The following is a 23,761-nucleotide window of genomic DNA, read 5'->3' as shown; positions in this document are numbered from 1 at the left end:
AAGATTGCACAACCATTTGGGTTGGAAAGAAGCAGGACAAGAGTCCGTGCCATTGTGCTGAGCATACTCCTTTGCAAAATGCTTGAGCCTCAGTGGGTGTGGGGCGCCATCAGCCTTCCCCCTCTTCACATGCAGGAAGGCGGCCTTGCCCAGCTTCAGGCGCTGCCATGCAGACAGTGCCTCCATCCTCTTCTTCTGGGTCTCTATGGCCCTGTGCTTCTCCTCCAGCGTCATGTGCAGCTGCACCAGCTCAGATGCCAGGAGGATGGCAGGATCCCAATTGTGCCTACCTGGGCTCTGCTCTTTCTTCTTCCACAGCGTCAGAGGGGCTGGGCAGCTTTCCCATGCATCTGGTGTGGTCTTCTGGGAGCTGCTGGTACTGGACTTGGTTTCACAGCTGTTGTGCCTCTGGAGCTTCCTCTCAGCAAACTGAGGGGAAGCTTCACAGATGACAGCCAGTGATCCACAACCGCCCTCATCTGCCACTGGCCCTGGTTCCACCCCCATGAGCGCTGCACAGTGCCTGGTCTCTGGGGGACTTGGCAGTGCATGGTGGGGAGGGGCTTCTGTGGCCAGGGTGGTCTTGGAGGTGGCTTGATAGGGCAACCAAGGGCAATGCGTGGGGGATGGAGGCAGCAAGCTCTGGCCCTCTCTTGCCATGCATTTGGCGGGAGTCTGAGTCCTGGACCCTGGAGGAAGCAGGGGGATGAGTGTGGGATGGAGGTGGTCGCTCTGGCGCTGCACTGGGCTCGTGACTGCAGAGATGGCTGCTTACCAATTGGCATCCAGGGTCAGAGCGGCCACAGTGGCACGCGGTGGTCCTTGAGGGGAGGCAGCTTCAGGCGGGGCTGGGTCTTCCGCGAGGATGGAACATTGAGATGGGCGCCCACGAGAGGTAGACGTCAGGAGTGGGCACTATGGGAACCAGAACACTGTGGTCCTTGGTGATCAGTTAGCAGTTGGAGCAGGATAACGACGCTGAGACAGCTGAGGACCACAGCGATACTCACCATACTCACGGGTTAACTTGACTTTTCCTTCTTGCTTTTCGGGTCTTCACAATCATCTTTCCCACTGGGATCTTTTTGTAAGTGTGGGTACATTTCCTGAAATTTCATTCTGATGAGTACCTAGGTAAAGAAACTAACAAGTGCTGTTCCCTTTTTACTTTTTCTTTACACACTTCACCTCATCTAGGCCTTTGTTGATGACTACTTTGAGCAGGGAAGGGGGCCTAAAGGTGCAGGGACACCCTCTTTGCCTTTCTTTCTGACTGTATCTCTATCCTATCTCTTTTCTGTCCTTCCCTTATTACTGTCTCTTCTGTTTCCATTCACCTTTTTTCAACCATGACCTCAGCACAGAAAGTTAGGGTCTAAATTGGAATTGATAAGCTGGGAGATCCCAACTGCTACAAGGAGGGTATGTCCCTGTGAGTATGTGTCCAGGATTCCCCAAGACCCTGTCGGTGATAAAAATCTGGTGTTCCAGAGGTGGCCCCCCTTCTGAGGAAACCAGTGGACCAGGACTGTCCTTTTCTTTGAGTCAGACAGGTGCTGGTTTATTTCACTTTTTCACTAGTGTCCCTGTCTTAGAGACCAAGGAGAGGGTTCCACACTGAGTCCTTTGGATCTTTGACATCCACTGAGTTCTTTGGATGTTTTGGGGGAAGGGAGGAGTGTTAGGTGTTTTGTGAATATTCCAAGGCCATTTCTAAACAGCAGGCAGCTTTTTGTTCTAAATCAGTTTTGTTCTTTTCCTCTTTGGGTTCACTTCACCTCCTTATTGAGTTTGGGTGTAGGGGTCTCCCTCTTCATGGAAAAGAATTCAAAATTAGATGTGGAGGTGAGTATTTAGGATGAGTAAATAAATCACAGCACATTATACATATATACATGTGTGTCTTTGAAATTTAGATCCTTTTCCCTGCAGTGAGTTCTTTAATCAGTTTGCCAGAAATGCCTACATAGAAATGCTAACCTATTGTAAGACTTGTGAAAGTGAGGAATAGTGACACTTAAGCCTCATTAGGTTGACAATACCTATAGATCTGGTCTCATGCAGACTGAATTTGAAGAAAGCCCAATGGGCCCAGGTAGAAAAGTTTCAGCCCCCAAGTTGGCAGGATATTGAAGCTTGGCTGAGTTGAAGAATCACTATATTCAGTGAATGTAGGGTAACACCAGACCACTCCACCTCCCCAAAATAGAACAACCTCTCAATTATCATCGCCTTCACCTCCCACCTGTAAAAGCCCTTGACCTAGGAATGTGGGCATTTACAACTGCTCTTTGTCCCAGGGAGTTAGTACTACCATTGAACAAAGATGATTCCCAGAAGGGATTCTGGAAGGATTTTGATTCCTATGTATTTTAATTTATTCAGCATTCACTCTGAAAATTAATCAGAATCTCACTTTATGCTAGACAGACTCCCTGTAGAACCTTTCCATTTAATGAGCGGCAGAATACAATAACCAAAAACTAGAGCCAAAGGAATGATTATTTTCAAAGGAGGGAATGAAGTGGTATTTTTGTGTGAGCTTGAAAGTAAAGGGTAATTTTAATAAGCACAGAAGTGTGTGGGGGGGTCTTCCTGCACAGAATTGCTGGTCATCTCTAATGTCTACCAGGATCTCACTGCTTTGACAGTGCAGCCATTTGCTCAGAGACACTGAGAAATCTGAAAGAGAGCTCTGTAGGTTGCCAGTATGTGCAGGTTCTCAAATCAAGCCAGAACCACTTGATCTGAGACAACAAGTCACAGACAATAGCTCTGCTTTGAGGCTTTGAGAGTAGTTGGTTTGCTTTTTCTTTTAAATTTCCCATTCACTTGCATCATGGTGATGAGCTACACACATAAAAATAATTCATATGTGTAAAGAATACAGGGGATTGATAAAGGTTGGGAACACATTCTGGTCTTTTCTGTGGAAAGTGGTATGTGTTTTATTAATTGTCTTTATGATTACATGATAAGAAATTGAGCCACCTTGTTCATAGAGCAGATTTTCGGCAATAATGCCTCCCTTGATAAGAGTTTTATTTTTCTTGAAGAGAGTTTCAGGGTGTATTGCTGAGAAAGTTTTCAAATGTCACAGTCTTCCTTTTATTTTATTTGTTGTGGTGTTACATATTTAACCAGGGCTTCAGGCATGCTAGGCAAGCACTCTACCACTGAACTACACTGTAGCCCCAAAGTCTTCCTGTGAAAGGAAGAGGTAGGAGCTAATTAACATGTTTATAGAAGTGTTAGGGAAGGGTAAGTTCAGTTTCAACTTCAGGGTGTATGCAGACAGAACCTTCCATAATTTTACTTATAATATATATTTTCTAATATTCATTGAGTACCACCATGGTGTCACATTTGTGCTTAGCATGTTAGAATGAATGGCTGGCTTCCACAGGACATTCAGGGAACTTTAGGATTGGTTGAGCCTTGCTGGAGAGAAATGGGAAGGAGAGTGATGGAGCTTATGGGGATGATCTTGAGATAGCCCAGAGTAGATGTGAAGGTAGACTAAAAAAACAAAAATAAGTTTTCATAATGGGAAATTTCAAACAGGCATCAAAGTAGGCCAAACAGTATACTCTGTGTATACAACCTCAGTTTCAAAAATTATCAACACCTGAACAGTCTTTTATCGATACTACCATTATAATTAAAAATCCTTAAAAGCAATTATACACAATACATCAACATTGTTGTGTTCCCAAAATATCCTTTATTTATAAAAATAGGCAGCTGCCCTTCATAACCCTGAATTCAAAGACGGATAGTTAGGTTGTATGTTTAGGTGTGTGGTTCCTGTTCATTTTATATTTGGCTGAAATAAGGTTTGATGTTCATCCCTCACATTATAGATATCTGTTATTTCAGCACCATTTATTGAAAGACCACGGAATTACTTTGGCATCTCTGACAGAAATCGGTTGACTGGGATACAAGGTGGCAGAGTAGAGGAGATCCTGCTTCAAGCTGCTCTGTGCCTGAATCAGAGAAAGCTATCAGGTGGCTTCTCCTGCTCGGGGTCTTGCCTTGAGGGAACACAACATCTCAGTGCATGTGACAGGACCCCATCCAGCGGATTTTCTCAGAATCCACCAGAGCTGCGAACACCAAGCAGAACTCAGAGCCTCTGTGTTCAGGTGAGACTCCAGGCTTCAGTCCCAAAGCCCACAGTTTGAGCACAGGCGCGACTCTCAAGTGGGGGAGCAGAGACACCAACTCAGCACCTCGGTGGAGTGGCAGAACTCCAGGGGATGCTCTGCTCCCACGCAGGTCCCCAGACCACGTTCTAGGCACAGCACAAGGACATCCCAGCTCCCCCTACCTCACCAGACACCCCGACTGGGAAAAGGACTGACTTGACCTTTCTCACCATCTTTGGGGGGTGTGGTTACCAGCTGGATCTGTGACTGAACAGGTACCTGGGTTCCAAATCCACTCCCCCAGCTGTAATAACTCGGTATAGAAACTATCAGCACAAAATCAGCTCTCAGTTGAACAGGAGTGCAGTGCCACCAGGACACTGCCCACTTGGTGCAATCCTAAGTTGGAGGGCGTGAGGTCCCCCAGATGAGACCTGATAAGCAAGAGAGGGGAGGGGGCTAAAACCTAGGAGCAACTCAGAGAGACCAAGATTAGGGAAGCCCAGACAAGAGAAGGAGAGCTTTAGTCTTCTCACACTGGTTACCTACACCACACTGAGGGCAGAGAACCAAGCTTGGAATAGACAACACTACCTACTAAAAGAGAAGAAAAGGGAACTCTGAGAGTATTTTGTTGTTTGTTTGTTTTGTTTTTTGTTTTCTTCTCTTCCATATTATCCTCTTTCTTTCTCCTCTACCCCTCCTCCTCTGGTCCTCACATCCCCAACATATAACCAAGAACTTTGCATGAAATAAAACTGAGTCACCAGAATAATATAATATAAAGGAATTGCATAAGCCACCCCTCTTTTTTTTTTTTTACTTCTCTCTCTCTCTCTTTTCTCTTTTTTACTTCCTTTTTATTTTTCTTCCTCCCTCTCTTTCTCTTTCAACCTCCTTATTTTTACTATTTTTACTTCTTGTAATTTTCTAAACACATATACGTGTTTGTTTTTATGCATTCTACTGTCCTCCCACATACTTGTCTCCCCTAAATTACCTCCTGTCTATTCCCCTGCTACTAACTCTCTTGATTAGAGTTCTCCTCCAAATTTCTAAGTTTTATTAATCCATTGCCCTCACATCTTTTGCCCTTAACATAAAGTCAGATACCTGACCTCTAGTTCTCTGTCCACCACCAGAAAAAAGTGTACATCTTCTATGAAACTACTGATTATATTTTAAATTATAATTGAATCTAGAATTACTAGACATTGAGACTAACTATGAATGTCTTAATAGCAGTAATTTACACGTAGGTGATGTACTGTTTATTTTGGGAATGTCAACATTGTCTCTCCCCACAAAGAAGGGATCTTGGAATATACAAGAGCACTACAAATCTATAGGGTAAAAAGTATAACACACCAGTCCCACAGAGCAGGAACGAAATACCAGCAACATGAAAAGACAAGGGAAGAAAATACCACAAACAATTGAAGACAATGCATCATTAGAAGAATAATTAGAAACAGCAGAAAAAGTGACAGAGAAAGATTTCAGGATTTACATTATTCAGATGTTTTGGAATCTCAAAAAAGACATTAGACAACAAATACAGATAGTGAAAGATCACTTTGACAATGAGCTACATAAACAAATCCAAGAAACAAAAGATGACCTCTACAGGGAGATTGAGGATTGAGGATATATATATATATATATATATATATATATATATATAACAGAATTACTTGAAATGAAAGAAATATGAACCAAATTAAAAACACAAATGAGAGCATCACCAGCAGAGAATACAACTTAGAAGATAGGACATCACGAAGACAAAGTATATTATCTTGAAAAGAATGTAGACAGCACAGCAAAAATGATAAGAAACCATGAGCATAAAACCCAAGAAATATGGCATAGCATAAAAAGTCCAAATTTAAGAGTCATTGGGATAGAGGAAGGCACAGAGTTCGAAACCAAAGGAATGTGCAAGCTATTCAATGAAATAATATCAGAAATACTTCCAGACATGAAGGATGAAATGGAAATCCATATCCAAGAAGCCTGCAGGACACTGAATGTGCAAAATCACAACAGACCCATACCAAGACACATTATAATGAAAATTCTCAATATACAGAAATAGGAGAGAATTTTAAGAGCCACAAGAGAAGTGAATCAGATTACACATAGGGGTAAACCAATTAGGTTAACAGCAGATTTTTCAACATATTCCCTGAGAACTAGAAGATCCTGGAACAACATATTTCAAACTGGAAAGATAATGGGTTCCAACCAAGAATCTTGTATCAGGGAGAGAAATGAAGTACAGTAGATGGGGTAGAGAGAGAGAAGATGGGAGCTAAACTGTGGAGCCAACCTAGATGTCCTTCAGTGGATGAATGGACAAAAAAATCTGGCATTTATACACAATGTAATACTACTCAGCATGATAAAAGAACAAAATCATGTCATTTGCAGGTAAATGGATGGTGTTGGAGAAGATAATGCTAAATGAAGTCAGCCAATTCCTAAAAAACAATGCCAAATATTTTCTCTGCTATAAGTTTAGTGACTTATAGTTGAGTTGGGAGGAACAGCATGGGAGGATGAGATTAATTCTAGGGAGGGGTGGGAGGGAAAGAGAGGAGGAAGGGGATTAGCAAGGATGGTGGAATGTGTTGGACATCATTTTACAAAGTACATATATGAAGATTTGAAATGGGTGTCAACATACCTTATATACAAACAGAGATATGAAAAATTGTGGCATGTATGTGCATTAAGAATTGTAATGCAAAAAAATAGAACATATATACTGGCATAAACTGAAGTGAACATACTTTATATTCAGAAATAAAAGAAATTGTGCTCTGTATGTGTAATAAGAATTGAAATGCATTCCAGTGTTGTCATGTATTTAAAAAAATTAAATGAATTTAAAAAAAAGAAATAGCTTCACTAAATACAAGAGAGTCTACTTTGGATTCTATTTTATTCTGTTGATTTGCATGTCTCTTCCTAGGCCAAAAGCACACTGGCTTGAATCCTGTAGCTCTACAGTGAGTTGTAAAGTCAAGCAGTCTAGATTCTCTAAAATTTCTTTGGCTCTCCAATATCTTTAACATTTTCATATAAACTTTAGAATCAACTTGTTAATTTCTGTATAAAAACATGCAGGGTTCTTCCAAAATCCTATGTACTCAGCAATAAAAGAGAATAAAATCATGGCATTTTCAGATAAATGCATGGTGTGGGAGAAGATAATGCTCTGTGAATCTAGGCAAGCCCAAAGAAACAAATGCGAAATGTTCTCTCTGATATAAGGAGGCTGACTCATAGTGTGGTAGGCAGGGGGAACAAGGGACGACTCTGAAACAGAGGGATGCGAGGGGAAGGGAGAGAACATGGGGTTAGAAATGATGGTGGAATGAGAAGGTCATCATTATGCCAAATACATGTATGAAGACACGAATTGGTATGAATATACTTTGTATATGACCAGAGATGTGAACTATTGTGTTCTACATGTGTAATATGAATTGTAATACATTCCACTGTCATAAGTAAATAAAAAAAGAAAAAAAAAATGTGTGTTTTATAAGAGATCAATAAATGAGATGCTTTTTTATGTTAGAAATTCAAAATAATAGCTTTTTGTAATATATAAGTAATCTCAAAGTCTAAAAATTATTCCATGTACAATATCATGTGGTATATGTTTTTGTCATTTTACCCTTCTTACATACTAACATTTCTGTTGTAAGGACCCAGCTCCCTTGGAAAATTTCAGCAATCATTAATGGCAAAAGCAGCTGCCACCCATAAGTTCAGAAAATGGAGATATCCAGCAAGATGTAGATACTGTGAACACATTGTCATATTTCAAGGTCTTAAATGCCAAGAGGTAAGATCTTTTTGGAATCACAATTTTTTCTTTTGCTATATACTTTTTTGTTATGATTTTACTTATTTAGAGATGTGTGTGTCCACACACAAACACACATTTAAATATATATAAATTTGTTGTTTGTACTCCTGGGAACTAAACTTAGGGTCTTGCACATGCCATATTTTTAGAGAGAGAAAAGAGAAAGAGAGAGGAAGAGAGACACACACACACACACACACACACACACACACACAGAGAGAGAGAGAGAGAGAGAGAGAGAGAGAGAGAGAGAGAGATTTTTAATATTTATTTTTCAGTTTTCGGTGGACACAATATCTTTTTTTAAATTTTATTTTTATGTAGTGCTGAGGATCCAACCCAGCACCCTGCACACACCAGGGGAGCGCATTACCACTTGAGCCACATCCCCAGCCCATACACTCTTTCTTAAAATTGTGCTTTGAAATGGGCTCTTGCTAGATTGGTCTGGCCTTTAACTTGTGAAATTCCTGTTTCAACCCCTCAAGTAGCTGGAATCATGGGCATATGCCATCACACCTAGCTTGCCAGTACATGTTTAATATAAAGTCCCACAGTTTATTTTTGTAGTTTTCTTATTTGTTTTCCTGTTAAATGTAATTCACAAACCACAAATAGTACTTTTTCACTTATTTTTGTCGTTATTAGTCGGCCTGTATTTTGCTTAGTTGTGAATAATTTTAAGGTGAGTCAATCAGTTTTCAAATATCATTTTCTTATAGTGTCTTCTTATCTGCCATAAAAAATGCATGGCAAACTTAACCATCGTTTGCGGACATCGTAAACTTCGGGGGAAAATACACCTATTTGGAGCAGAATTGTCCTGTGTTGCCAAAAAGGAGCCAGATGGCATTCCTTGCATAATCAAAATGTGTACTTCAGAAATCGAAAGGACTGCCTTGAGTTTACAAGTATGTTGTTTACTCTTAAAACTCTAAAAACATAAATGCCTTTGTGATTTGATTTAATGAAAAAGAGATTTTAAGAAAATCAGCACTCTCCATTTGTAATAACTAAATTTATTCACATTTATTTGGAAAATGTTAATTTATTTGACTTCAACTTGTATTTTTTAAATACTCATAAAAATTGAAGTAGATACATCAACTCTGTCTAGATGTCTGCATTTAGCCCTTTGTACTAAAGTGAAATATTGCATTCTGTTTTTCTTTTCTCTTCAAGAGAATCTATAGAGTCAGTGGCAACAAGGCAAAAATCGCAATCCTGTGTCAAGCTCTGGAAAACGGGAGGCATTTAGTAGATCTGTCCGAATTTTCTTCACACGATATCTGTGATGTGTTGAAATTTTACCTACAAAAGGTTAAAGTTTTATTCTAAACCTACCATCAAATGCAAAGAGCAAAAATATTTTATATTGAATATTTTTCATTGGTATAGACTATGTCATCACCCCCCTCATTATTCTAAGATTTTATAATGATGTACTTTGATGTGGATATATTTCCATCCAGTATTCTGGCCACTCCATGAGCTCCGTCAGTTGTGAGCACTTTAGTTCTTGGAACTTTTCTTGATTTTTATTGCCATTCTCCCACCCTTGTACTTGAAGCTCTTCTTTGGAGATGTGTGTGTGTACCATACACAAACACACATATAAATATTTATAAATTTGTTATTTGTACTCGTGGGGATTAAAAATTCAGGGTCTTGCAATTGCTTGGCAAGCATACTTGTTCTCCAGTTCCCTTACCTTTTCTTTATTGTTCTTTTTTTCTTCAAAAACTTTCTAAGACTTTTCCTTGTCTTTTTCTTCTTGAATAAGTAAATTACTCCATTTGTGAGATCATGTTTTAATATTCAAGAAGTCTGATTTTCTATTCTTTTGATGACATTTTTTAAATGATTATATGATGCTCTTTTATTGTGGATGTTCATAGATTTTTCTCATTAAGGGTTCTTTTCTCTATTTGGCCTCTAACCTCTGTAGAAATACAATGTGACCCTCATATATAACATTAAATTTTCTATAGCAACATAAAAATTAAAAATAAAGTGAAGTGATTTTTAACATATCATTTAATATTTTGAATATCTAGTTTTTCAAATTATGAGGTATTTTGTTTATTTATGTATTTGTATTGCAGCTCTTTTTCTTTGAAATCTGGTGTCTATTTTTCATTTAGAACACATCTCAATTTAGATCAGTTGCATTTCCAGTACTCTTTCACCATATCTGACTAGTTGCCAGCATATTGACAGCATCATTTTAGAACTTCATTTTGTTCTTTTTCCATCCATTTTGATTTTTGTCTTTCATGGTGGCTAGTTACATGAGTTTGGACTTGAAATCACTTTGGAAGCACTTGAACACATCAAGGCTTTTTAAAAACTTTGAACTTTACTATAAAGTGGTCTAGGTGGACTGTTTGGTATATGCCTAACTACATGTCTCTAGTTCCCTGTTCTGGCACTGGTGTGATCCTCCTGGGAAGGCATTTTTTCTAATTGTAGATGAACACAATACTTTTAATTAATTAATTTATTTTTATGTGGTGCTGAGGATCAAACCTAGTGCCTCACACATGCCAGATGAGTGCCCTACCATGAGGCACAACCCCAGTCCCCCAGGAAAGGGTTTTTTCCTTGCCTAGAGATGCAGTACCAATACTGTGGAAGCCAGGGTTACTAAGACTTTAGGATCTGTGCTTTCAGTGTGCATATAGCCAACATATCCCCGTTTGAAAACAGTTACCTCTGTGGTCCTTATGTTTGGCATTGCCTCGATTCAGAGAGCCTCTGTATCCCATTGCCCAGAGAAAAATTTTCCAGTTTTAGAAAGGAGATTGCCCTAGTACATGGAGTGGAGACAGAATTCTATAGAGAGCTAAGCTTTCTCAGCTGGCCCACCTGCAACCTAAGCCAAGATCAGAGGACCTGGTAGTGATTGTCCACATCCCTTTAGGATTCTGAAAATCATGTTGAGTGACAAAGAGTCAGTTCTCTTGGAAATGCTGCATCAGGACTTATTCATCTGCTCTTCTACTTGTGAATTGTTGCTTTTTGTTTTCTCTATTTTCCTAGTCCTTATGAGCCTACTGTATTTTAGTGGAATTGCAGGAGGGAAAGAAATTAAGTATAAACTGCTGGGTCTACAATGTTAGCCCAGGAAAGCATTGATAACCCTTTAATCACATTCTACAGATCCCTCAACTGAGAAATGGAGGTTGATACCTTTGAATGACTGGAAGTCTCATAATGTGTCATCCTTAACCTTGTTTAGTCAGTCAGGGAAAGGAGATGAATTGGGTCCAATACAATAAACTTGCATTCTGTTGAGGAATTTTGTATGTCTAAGACTTTCATTTGGCAAAGTGTGCTCAATTCTTGCAATAGTGTTAGAGAGTAGCCTTTATCTGACTCATTGACCTAAAGCTCCAAGAGGTGATGTGACTTGCTTCAGATCCCAGAGTGGTTGAAGACAGAAACTGATCACAGGGCAACACCTTAACTTCCCACAGATATTATAGGACATCAGGTAGCCAACGATTCACTGAATTTTTTATTGTAGGTCAGTAGAAACATTGAAATTCATTTTGGTAATGGATATTTGTTGTAAGAACTTCTTTTGACCTATTCATGGCAAATCAGCCTGTTTGAAAGTTTCATGAGATGTTGACAGTATGTTTTTGTAGGTCATATTATCTTGTGCTGATCTTCATTCTTGCCTAAGTAAAATCTGTGCCCTTTAGCACTTTGATATTTTTACCCCTTACTCATAAAATCCATGGGTTTCTGATTCATTTTATAGATTCTGTTCACTATTCTATGTTTGTTCCAGTAAAATAGCTGAAGATTATATATTTGGGGGGCAGATGTGAATAGAAGAGTTTTAAAATCCCATAATGAAGCTTAAAGCTTAAACTTCATTTAAAGTTTAGAATTTCACTCATTATCCATTAATTTGTTATTAACATAAATATAATTTACAGTCAAGATTTTGATTTGCTTTCTAAGTCACTTCTCTACCAAACATATATATTATATTTTATGGGCAGGGATGAAGCTCAGTACTAGAGTGCTTGCATAGCATGCTTGAGGTCCTAGGTTCAATCCCCAATACTGAAAATGATATCAATAAATACAGATTGACTTTAGAAAATTTTGTTAATCTAAAGGGGACATGCTAAATTATTTGAGTAATTCTCACTTATAGTTGACTTTAACAAAGAAAACAGGCAGAAGATTTTTTCAAAATATTTATTTTTTGGTTGTAGCGGGATGCAATACCTTTATTTTATTTATTATTTTTTATGTAGTGCTGAGGATCAAACCCAGGCCCCTGCATATGCTAGGCAAACACTCTACCTCTGAGCCACAACCTCAGCCCAAAGGTATTTTTAGTATAATTTTGTTTCTTTAGCTACCAGAACCATTGGTTTTATTCCAGTGGTACCAGGAATTTATGCAGCTTGCAAATGTCATCCAACAAATTAACCAAGAACAGGACACCAAAAGGGACAACTCTGAAGACAACACATCTCCAAATATGTGTACAGATATCAACCAAATTTTTCTCAAAACCAAGGACCTTGTAAGAAAATTGCCATAGTTCAATTTTAACACTCTACATTACCTTATCATCCATCTTAAGAGGTAAGAATTTTTATACCATCTTAGCCATTTTTAATTCAACAGGGCAATAGTATTCAGTACATTTATATTGTTATGATTTTCAAAATGATTTTTAGGATGTTTTTATTATGTGTTGGGAGAGGGAGACATTGAATACATGTTCATGCAGCAAACATGGTTCCCTCAGATGCTTCCTGTGTGCCAGGCTCTGGCTGGGGAAACTAGGGTGGAAATATAGGGTTTCTGCTATTTGTGGGCTTATCCTCTTGGGGTACAGGTCTGTATATAACCACAGTTCACCATCATTCTTTTTCTAGTAGCTGTGCACAGCTTGTAGGCATGCAGAGGAAGTTTTGGGGGTAGGAACAGAGCAGAAGAGGCAAAAGGCCTTGTGTCTGATTTTAAGAACTGAGTGGTGATTTGGTATTGAATGTGCAGAAGAGCATATGAGGCAGAGAGAAATGACATGGAGACACAAGAAAGCATTTTGCATTTAGAAAATTTGATTTCATTAGGCTACAATATAGCAAGCAGTAGCAGGAACTGTGCTACCCTTCCTAGAGACTTGATAAAAAATCTTACCTACCTGGCAGATTAGTTGACCAAGGTGTTTCTATGCCCACTAAAGAACTTGGAATCAGGAATTTCACATATTCAGATTTGCCTGCTAGACCTTTCTGACAGTAATTAAGATCTCCTTTTTAAATTTTTTTTAAATTTATTTTTTGTGGCTGGAATTGTGGCTCAGCAGTAGAGATTGTGCAAGGCCTTGGGTTCGAACCTCAGTCCCACATACAAATAAATAAATAAAATAAAAATTTAAAAAAATTTATTAGTTCAAATCAGTTATACATGACAGCAGAATGCTTTTCAATCCATTGTACACAAATGGATCACAAATTTTCATTTCTCTGTACATGATGTAGAGTCATACCACATGTGCCGTCATACATGTACTTAGGGTAATGATGTTTGTCACATTCCACCATCTTTCCTACCCCATACCCCTCCTCTTCCTTCCCTCTCCTGAGCCCAATCAATGTTCCTCCATCCCCACTAACCCAATTATGTATCAACATTTATTTATCAGAGAGAATTTTGGCCTTTGATTTTGGGGGATTGGCTTACTTCATGATATTCACCAACTCCATCCATTTACCTATAAATGCCATTATTTTATTCCCTTGTAATGCTGAGTAATAGTCCATTGTGTATATATACCACAGTTTTTTTAACTATTCATATCTTGAAGGGCTTCAAATTATTCCATGAAATAGAAAAGGAGGAAACCCTTCCAAACTCATTCTGTGAAGCTAGTATCATCCTGATACCCAAACCAGCCAGAGACACATCAAGGAAAGAAAATTTCAGACCCATATCTACACGATAAACATAGATGCAAAAATTCTCAATAAAATTCTGGCAAATCACATACAAAAACATATGAAAAAAAAACAATGCACCATGATCAAGTTGTGTATTCCAGGGATGCAAAGTTGGTTCAACATAGAGAAATCAGTAAATGTAATTCATCACATCAATAAACCTAAAGAGAAGAAACCTATGATTATATCAATTGATGCAGAGAAAGCATTTGACAAAATACAGTACCTTTTCATGTTCAAACTATTAGAAAAACTAGGGGTAGTAGGAATATACCTCAACATAGTAAAAGCTCTCTATTTTAAACCTAAGGCTAACATCATTCTAAATGAAGAAAAATTGGAAGCATTCCATCTAAAAATTGTTCAACATAATCCTTGCCACTCTAGCCAGAGCAATTAGGTGAAAGAAATTCAAGGGAATACAAATAGGAAAAGAAGAACTTAAATTACCATTTTTGCCAACGACATATTTTATACTTGGAGGATTCAAAAAACTCCACCAGAAAACTTCTAAAATAATAAATGAATTTGGCAAAGTAGCAGGATATAAAATTAATACCCATAAATCAAATGCATTTCTATACATCAGTGGTGAATCCTCTGAAAGACAAATAGCAAAGCTACCCCATTCTATATATATATATCACAGCTACTTTACCCATAGATGAATCTAGTATCATCCTGATAGCTAAACCAGGCAGAGACAGATTTCTTTGGATAGTCATAGAAATATCAAGCTGAGAGTGTTTGAAGTAAAACCAGAACATTGATAGTGGCAATAGAACAGAGAGGTGTTCAGGAGAGAGAACCATCCAGGCTAGAAAACTAGCTGTGGGCACCTGGGAGTGTGGCTAGTGATAAAACACTTGCCTAGCACATGTGAGACACTGGGTTTGATACTCAGCTCTGCATAAAAATAAATAAATACAATAAAGGTATTGTGTCCATCTCTAGGTAAAAATTATTTTTTTTAAAAAAGAAAACTAACTGGGCAGTGAGAGAGAAATTGACAGTGCTGTTTCAGTTTCCAGTTCTTATACTGGAACGGGGAGTATATCCCACATACAATGATGGAGCAATTTTTAGAGGTGTTTTTCTTTCTTCTGCTACTGAGTTCAGTAGTTCCTTCTACTTACATGCATTTTATCCTAATATAGTACTCTGAAACTCAGTTTGGTGTGTGGTCAGTATCATAATGAAACAAAGGATTCTTTCCCTGGACCCACCAAACTTGACCCTTGACAAACGTTTTGTAGTCTTCTATAGCCCGAGTTTTCTCCAACCTTCTCAAGTCATAGTAAACTAACATTAAAGACATCTATTAGGCAAATCTCATACACTTTATGTGTTCTTCTTTTCAGGGTTGCAGACCATTCTGAAGAAAACCTGATGAACTCAAAAAACTTGGGGGTGGTATTTGGACCCTGTGTCATGAGGCCCAGGCCTACAACCACTCCTGGTACCATCTCCTCCTCTCTTGTTGCATATGCCAATCAGGCCCTGTTGGTAGAATTCCTCATTACCAATGCAGAGATGATCTTTGATGGGTCCCTAGAGCCACAAAATGTTTCATCTAGTACTGACGTTGTTGCACCTCGAGTGGATAAAAGCCCTCCTTGCAAACCCGTAATATCAACAGAACATTCCACAAAGTCACAATATTTTTCTATGAAGCAAGTGAGTTTTGACCATTACAGAATTGCATTAAATTTGTGATGTTTATGTTAACAAGTTAATAGTCTTTGAACTGTTTGTTTTGAGATGTGTTTTGCTTTTAGTTTAAAACTTTTCTTGTTTCAATAGGATATTCACACTGCAGATATTGAAATTAAAAATTATGAATTGGCTACATCATTTGAGGAATCAGAACGCAAGCAAAATGCATTGGAAAAATGGGATGCATGTCTCATTGGTGAGTGGTCATGTAACATATATCCTTGCATATTTCAAACCTTGCCAAGAAGTCGTGATTAAAAACCAAGGTGAGGGCTGGGCTTGTAGCTCAGTGGTAAAACGCTTGCCTCTGCATGTGTGCGGCCATGAGTTGGATCCTCAGTACCATATAAAACAAATAAATAAAGATAAAAATATTGTGTCCATCTACAATACTCATCCTTTAAAAAAAACAAGGGGTATTAAGTTGAGGTAAGTTCAAACTTCAAGGTTTTATTAGTTAACTTTTCTAGCCATTGAGAAAGTTTAGTGAATGTCATTTAAATGAATATCATGCTTTGTTTCTCTCTTGTAAAAAGATATCTTGAAATTCATAAATTATTTCTGTTCTCTTTCTGAGATTTGTTTTCACCTTCACTTCTTTGTCATCAATTAAAGTCAAAACAGAAAAAAGCTGGACTCCTGAAACTCAAAAAAAAAAAAAAAAAAACAAATAGACTCCTAAAGTTTTTTGATGTCCCTTTACCTGTGGCCTAACTTTAGCACATTAAGCACACATGTCTTCCATTTTCTTGGCTCCAGTCTTTTTGTTCACTGTTTTTAATCGTTTTATTTCAGTGAATCGTTTCTGGTAAGGGGGTTGAAAACCTTCCATTCCTTACTGCTCTAGTAGAGCTTAATCTGAATTTTTCAATATATAGTCATAAATGTTAAATTTGATATATAAAATTAATGAGATATCAATAAGTGTAGCCTGAGAAAGTCTGAAAACAAAGAGTCCATTTCCTCTCTGCAAAGAAAAACACTGGACTCACTGATTCCATTTATCTGATTTGATCTTATCAGCACTTCTGTGCTATGAAGCTTGGCCTCATTTAAGCCATAGTTAACAGTCTCAGGAAGGTAAATAAGGCCAAGGGTCATGTCCTTAAATTATTGTTGATTCAGGATTTGAACCTCATCCTGTCTCATTCCTAAATGTAACCTTGCTTTGCTGTCTAATGAAATTGGATTCCCAGGTAGGTATAGTAATAACAATAAATAATTTTAAAATATTTGAAATTTTCATTACATAACCAGGTAATTCTGAACCTTTTATTTAGAAGATCATTAACAACACATGCCAACATATCTCCACATAGGAGTTTGTCTTGACAGAAGAAGGCAGGTAGGGCTAGTGCACTAGGCTTGCCCAGGGCAGAACTGGAGCAGGAGCTGAGACAGCACCCAGGCAGCTAGAAGTGGTGCTAGAAGTTCTGCAGGACTGTAAATATGTTTTGGTGCTTGCCATCCAACCACAATGGCTCAGCTCCCTTCTATCAATGTGGAGAAGAGCCCAGGACAGCAAATCACATGAGCACTGCCTGAGAACCAGGGAAGAGAGGCCAGCAGCCTCAGGTGAGGAAGGAGGTCAGATGAGATGATGACCTGCGATCATCATCAAGTGATGCTGCTGTGCACCTGTCTTCAAACCACTGCCCAAGGATGTGGGAGAAGGACCAGGTGGCAGGGATGAGGACTATGGGCTATGAACAGGGCTGGTGGAAAGCCATCAGACCGGTGGCAAGGCACACAATTGTCTGATGTTTCTCAGCAGGGAGAAGAGGATCATGGCCAGAGGGCTGCACCTTTCTAGTAACAGGAGCTTCTAAGGTACATGCAGCAAAGACAGAGTGGGAGACGCTAGGGTTGTAGGTGAGAAAACAGGGACCTTGGGACCAGACTAGAGGAGAAAGAGAAGGAGGTAAGTCTGGAGTCTCCAGAACCAGTAGCACAATGGCAATTCTGACAGCTCTTCAACCTTCCTTTGTGCAGAGGATGTTGCCATGTATTAGTGGATCAGCTGGGAGAGCATCCAAGTCCTCTCTGGTGTGTTGCCCTCAGTATGGACAGAATGTAGCTGGAAAGCAGATTAAGTGACAGGCAAAGTCCTTGGGATTCAGGACATGGAGTTTGTTGGTGTACAGAATAGTGTTACTGTTCTAGAGTCACCATTGTCTGCCTGTTGAAATCAGGAAAGTCTTAACACAGAAAATATTCATTCATGGGTAGTATATTAAAACAAGTTACCACAGGAAGGGTTTGTTTTTTTAAATTTTATGTGCTTTGTGACTATTTATACTATGAAGATAAATTTTAAAAAGTAATGCTTTAATTAAAAATGTGCCTTTAATATTGTATGGATTTTTAATTCCTCTGCATAGATGACTGAGAAAATACTGTTGAAAAAATATGTAAGTCTCTGTTGTTTGAGAGAATGCCCATTCATAATAACCACACTTACTTATTAACCAAGCTTCATGAAGTTAAAAAAAATCTCTTGTTTTTCAGATCACAAAGAACTTGAATCATCATCACAAAAGATGGACAATATGTGTAAAACCACGAAACCACTTAGTCTGAAATCTGATGTGACAACAAATGATATACAGAGGCCTATGCCAAGCACCAAGATCAGATGTTGCTGTTTGCCTGTAGATAGGTTCCATCTTGCAAGCTCTCCTAATGAGAAAAACAGCAGAAATGTGGGAAATGTCAATTCAGACAAGTTTTGCCAGAATCTTACCTTTGAAGGACTTAATATAAAAGATACCTCTACTACTGTTGGCTCCCAAATTAATGGTTTTGATCAGCAGATTTCAGAAAAAACTCAGGAACAACAATGTGAACTAAAGAACTTAACTGGCATGAGTGCAGTGATTGTGCCAAGTGTACTCCAGGAAAAAGTGACAATGAGCATCAATGATAGTGGTGACCATTCCAACGGTGCCACACAGCCCAACACGCCAGCCAGTTCAGCAAGAGAGGCACCAGTGAGACTGTCTTCTCATTCTCACCGTCTTGCTCCTGCAAGAGCACCCAGAATACTGCAGCCCCATCTCGGGACAACATTTTACAAACCACCTATCCTGACCAGCAAAGTCAGGGGGACTGAGGAGAGACCAGCTTCACCTTCAGCAACAGTGCCTCCTAGCACAGCTCTTACTCCCCTGAGTCATGTGGAGAAATCTGTTCCAGAGGCAGACTGCACATCAGCTTATGCTTTGAAACCAGCTGCTGAGCCTAAAGAGAACTGTGAGGAGGTTGGCCTGCCTGACATGAATCCAATGTGCCAGGGACTCAGGCTAAAACAAATGGAAGAGGTACAAGACCTTGAATTTGAAATGCCACAGTTTGTGTAGGTTGTCAAAATTCAGTTTTTCTTTTTCTTGTTTTGTTTTTATGTATTGTGTTTATTTAATGAAAGAATGTTGTAACAGAACCACTTTTGTATAGGATTTTCAAAGTGTATATTTTGCCTTTTGGCCTTGTATTGTGTTTGCTAGTCATATAGAATGATAGTGTTTTAGTCATATAGAATGATAGTGCCTCACTGGTATTGTCTTTAAATTCTGTGTTTTTGAAGTTATGCATAAAATAAGTATTATAATTTAAAATTTAAAATAATTTTCTCTATAAAATGATTCATGTAAATGCATCTTTAATGTATAATATTGTTCTCAACAAAGAGGGGCAGTAGGGAAAAATGAGCTTTATTTTGGAGCAAACCTGGTGCTGACTCATAAAATGCTTCTGAATGCAAGTGCCTGAAAAATCTTGATTGGGTATGAATATATTTTTTCCCCACATAATGTTCTAGTGCATCTTTGACCACTTGTGTTGTTATAGCATGTGTGGAATCATTGGCAATTCACTTAACTTTTTAAATATTTACATAGTGGCCTAAAAGCTTGTGAATCTGTGTTTACTAGAATTCTACTTGTCAATTTTTACATATGGTAATTAATACAATTGTAGAAAGAAAATGCACTTCAATACTAAAAAGTTTGAGACATTGGCAGAGACAACACAGACAAACAGAGTTGAGGCATCTTGAGTTTAAGAGACCTGTAACCTCACTGCTGTCAGCTGCAGCCTATTGCTGGATTGCCTGCGACTTCTGGCTGTCTGCTGACGAGAGTAAGTGGCCAACAGCTAGGGCAAGATAAAGCTCTCTCTGGTGGCCATGGTTCTGCTGCTGCTCTGCGCAGCATGGCTGAGCAGGATGACAAGAAAAGGACATGGGTACCATGGTCGTCATCGACCTGGGGACCACTTACTCCTGCTTCAGGGCATTCAAGAATGGCCAGTGGAGATCGTCTCCAATGATCAGGGAAAGTGCATCAGGCTGTATTATGTGGCCTTCACCCCTGAAGAACATCTGATCCTCGATACAGTCAAGAATCAGCTCACCTCCAGTCCTGAGAACAAGGTCTTCGAAACCCAGTGGCTCATTGGCAGCACAGGGAATGACCCTTCTGTGTAGCAAGACATCAAGTTCTTGCCTTTCAAAGTGTTTGAAGAGAAACATAAACATAAACCATACATTCAGGTTGACATTGGAGGTGGGCAAACTAAGACATTTGCTCCAGAAGAAATCTCTGCTATGATTCTCACTAAAATGAAAGAGACTGCTGAGGCTTATTTGGGAAAGAAGGTTACCTATGCAGTTGTTACTCTATCAGCCTTTTTTAATGATGCCACTGGCAAGCAACCAAAGATGCTGGAACTATTGATGGCATGAATGTTATGAGGATCATCAATGAGCCTAGAGCAGCTGCTATTGCTTATGGTCTGGATAAGAGGGAGGGAGAGAACATCATTTTGGTGTTTGAACTGGGTGGTGGAACCTTCTATGTGTCTCTTCTCCCCATTGACATTTTGATGTCCTCGAAGTCATGGCCACCAATAGAGATACTCATCCAGGTGGAGAAGACTTTGACCAGCATGTTATGGAACATTTAGTCAGGCTGTACAAAAAGAAGACTGGCAAAGATGTTAGGAAAGTAAACAGAGCTGTGCAGAAACTCCAGCATGAAGTAGAAAAGGCCAACTGGGCCCTGTCTGCTCAACATTAAGCAAGAATTAAAATCAAGTCCTTCTATGAAGAAGACTTTTCTGAAACCCTGACTCAGGAAAAATTTGAAGAGAAAACATGGACCTGTTCTGGTCTACCATGAAGCCTGTTCAGAAAGTACTGGAGGATTCTGACTTGAAGAAGTCTGATATTGATGAGATTGTTCTTGTTGGTGGCTCTACTCAAATTGCAAAGATTCAACAACTTGTTAAAGAGTTCATCAATGGCAAAGATCCATCCTGTGGCATAAACCCAGATGAGGCTGTTGCATATGGTGACACTGTCCAGGCTGGTGTACTCTCTGATGATCAAGATACAGGTGACCTAGTACTGCTTGAAGTATGTCCCCTGACACTTGGTATTGAAACTGTGGGAGGTGTCATGAGCAAACTGATACCAAGGAACACTGTGGTACCCACCAAGAAGTCTCAGATCTTTTCTACAGCTTCTGATAATCAACCTACTGTTGCAATCAAGGTCTATGAAGGTGAAGGACCCCTGAAAAAAGACAACCACCTTCTGGGTACATTTGATCTCACTGGAATTCCTCCTGTGGGGTCCCCCAGATTGAAGTCACTTTTGAGATAGATGTGAATGTTATTTTTGGGGGCGACAGCTGAAGACAAAGGTAAAGAGAACAAAAATAAGATTACAATTACCAATGACCAAAATTGCCTGACACCTGAAGAAATTGAAAAGATGGTTAATGATGTTGAGAAGTTTGCTGAGGAAGACAAAAGATGCAAGGAGTGCCTTGATACTAGGAATGACTTGGAAAGCTACGCCTACTCTCTAAAGTATCAGATTGGAGATAAAGAAAAGTTGGGAGGCAAACTTTCCTCTGAAAATAAGGAGACCATGGAAAAAGCTGTAGAGGAAAAGATTGAATGGCTGGAAAGCCACCAAGAAGCTGACATTGAAGACTTCAAAACTAAAAAGGAACTAGAAGAAATTGCTCAGCCAATTATCAGCAAATTCTATGGAAGTGTAGGCCCTCCCCCAACTGGTGAAGAGGATACAGCAGAAAGAGACGAGTTGAAGACACTGATCTGCTAGTGCTGTAATATTGTAAATACTGGACTCAGAACTTTCCTTAGGAGAAAACCAAGAGAACTTAAGTCTCAAATGTAATTGGAATCTTCACCTCAGAGTGGAGTTGAAAATGCTATAGCCCAAGTGGCTGTTTACTGCTTTCCATTAGCAGTTGCTCACATGTTTTGGGGAAGAGAGAGAGGAGGAATTGGCTATCTTAAAAAACTGGATATAAAAATGTGGGTCAGGATGTGTGTTCACCTCAGAAATGTTCTATTTAACGATTGGGTCATGCACATCTGGTGTAGGAACTTTTTTCTACCATAAGTGACACCAATAAATGTTTGTTATTTAAAAAAAAAATACTAAAAGTTTGGAACTGTCATAAAATAAAAATTTGTACAGATAGAGCTAAGGGATAAATCACTATCAGAAGCATTAAAACCATCTAAAGCCAAATAACTAAACTATATAATTTAAATTATAATATATTCATATATTATATTATGTATTATTTATTATATACTACATATAATAGAGTTACATATATCTACATGATATAAGTTGTTTATATATAATTATAATATAATCCATGTTTTATATATCATATTAATATTAATTATACTAATATAATAATTGTATTATTATCTTATTAATAATAGAAATTATATTATTATATAATTACATTACAATGATATGCAATATAATATAAATTAATATAAATCTAAATATATTATATGATATATAATAAATATGTTATAAATAATAAAATAATATTTATATATTTAATTTATATATTATTTTATTATATGTGTATATAATATACACATATTTCATATATTATGTATAATTCATATTAAATACATATGAATCATAAACATTTTGATATGTAATATATAATTTATATAATATACATACTTATATATTTATATATTAATATATATAATTTATATATAAACATATAAGTATGTATATTAAATAAATTATATATAATATATTATGAATATATAATATATTTATATATTAGTATACATAAAATTTATATATATATTATATATTTTTATTATATGTATATATGATAAAATAAATGTATTATATATAATATAAATTAGAAGGTTATATAAATATATTGTATTTAATTTATATTATTTATGTATTATATAACATGCAATATATTTATATAATATTATAATTTAAATTATATAGATAAATTATGTCTTATTTGACTTTAGATGATTTTAATACATTTGATAGTTTTTAACCCCTTAACTTTATCTGTATAAATTTTTATTTTATGACATTTTTATCCTTTTTTGTATTTTTTATAATGGTCTTAAAAAATGCGTGCTTCAGATATTTTTAATTTCAATGCATTTTCTCCTGACATTATGAGGGTTTGGTTAAAACCATTCCTTTGGATGTATGCCTGCAATCCCAGTAGCTTGGGAGGCTGAGACAGGTGGGATCTCAAGTAGAAAGTCAGCCTTAACAATGGCAAAACTCTTAGCAATCCTGTCTTTAAATAAAGTTCATAAAAAGAGTGGGGATGCGGCTCAATGATTGAGTGTCCCTTAGTTCAATTTCCAGTACCCACCCCCCAAAATCCTTTTGTATGAAATGTTTTGACTTATAAATCACTTTACATACTTTTTCTACCTGGACTATCAACTAGTAAAAACATATATGTCATTAGAATTGAGCAATAATTTATTTAAGTTCATTTTGAGAGTATAGTAAGTCACATTGTTTGCAATTTCAGAGATGTAGATGACTGAATGTGTTTCACTTATAAAATACCCAGTTTTTATAAACTAGTCCATTCCTGTTATTTTCTGGGTTTCATCATCTTGCCTAAAATATGATGTAAAAGGGACAAAAATAAAATAGCATTCTTGGTATGTGTGAACTATATTGTGAGTCAATGTTT

At 37.8% G+C, this 23,761-nt stretch overlaps 1 protein-coding gene and 1 pseudogene across 1 annotated transcript; both read left to right on the top strand.

The window, feature by feature from the left end:
• The first annotated feature begins 232 nt into the window (after positions 1-232).
• On the top strand, positions 233-19,087 carry LOC143404317 (rho GTPase-activating protein 29-like). Its single transcript, XM_076862526.1, is given in 10 exon segments — positions 233-376; positions 3,864-4,148; positions 7,159-7,165; positions 7,871-8,010; positions 8,757-8,945; positions 9,217-9,354; positions 12,416-12,648; positions 15,374-15,689; positions 15,816-15,924; positions 18,237-19,087. Coding segments are annotated over 10 exon segments (2,412 nt in total).
• A 594-nt stretch (positions 19,088-19,681) lies between these two features.
• On the top strand, positions 19,682-21,858 carry LOC143404316 (endoplasmic reticulum chaperone BiP pseudogene; annotated as a pseudogene).
• Positions 21,859-23,761: the final 1,903 nt, after the last annotated feature.

Source organism: Callospermophilus lateralis, chromosome 7 (assembly GCF_048772815.1).
Source record: "Callospermophilus lateralis isolate mCalLat2 chromosome 7, mCalLat2.hap1, whole genome shotgun sequence".
Classification (NCBI taxonomy): domain Eukaryota; kingdom Metazoa; phylum Chordata; class Mammalia; order Rodentia; family Sciuridae; genus Callospermophilus; species Callospermophilus lateralis.
This window is presented reverse-complemented; position numbering and strand designations above follow the sequence as displayed.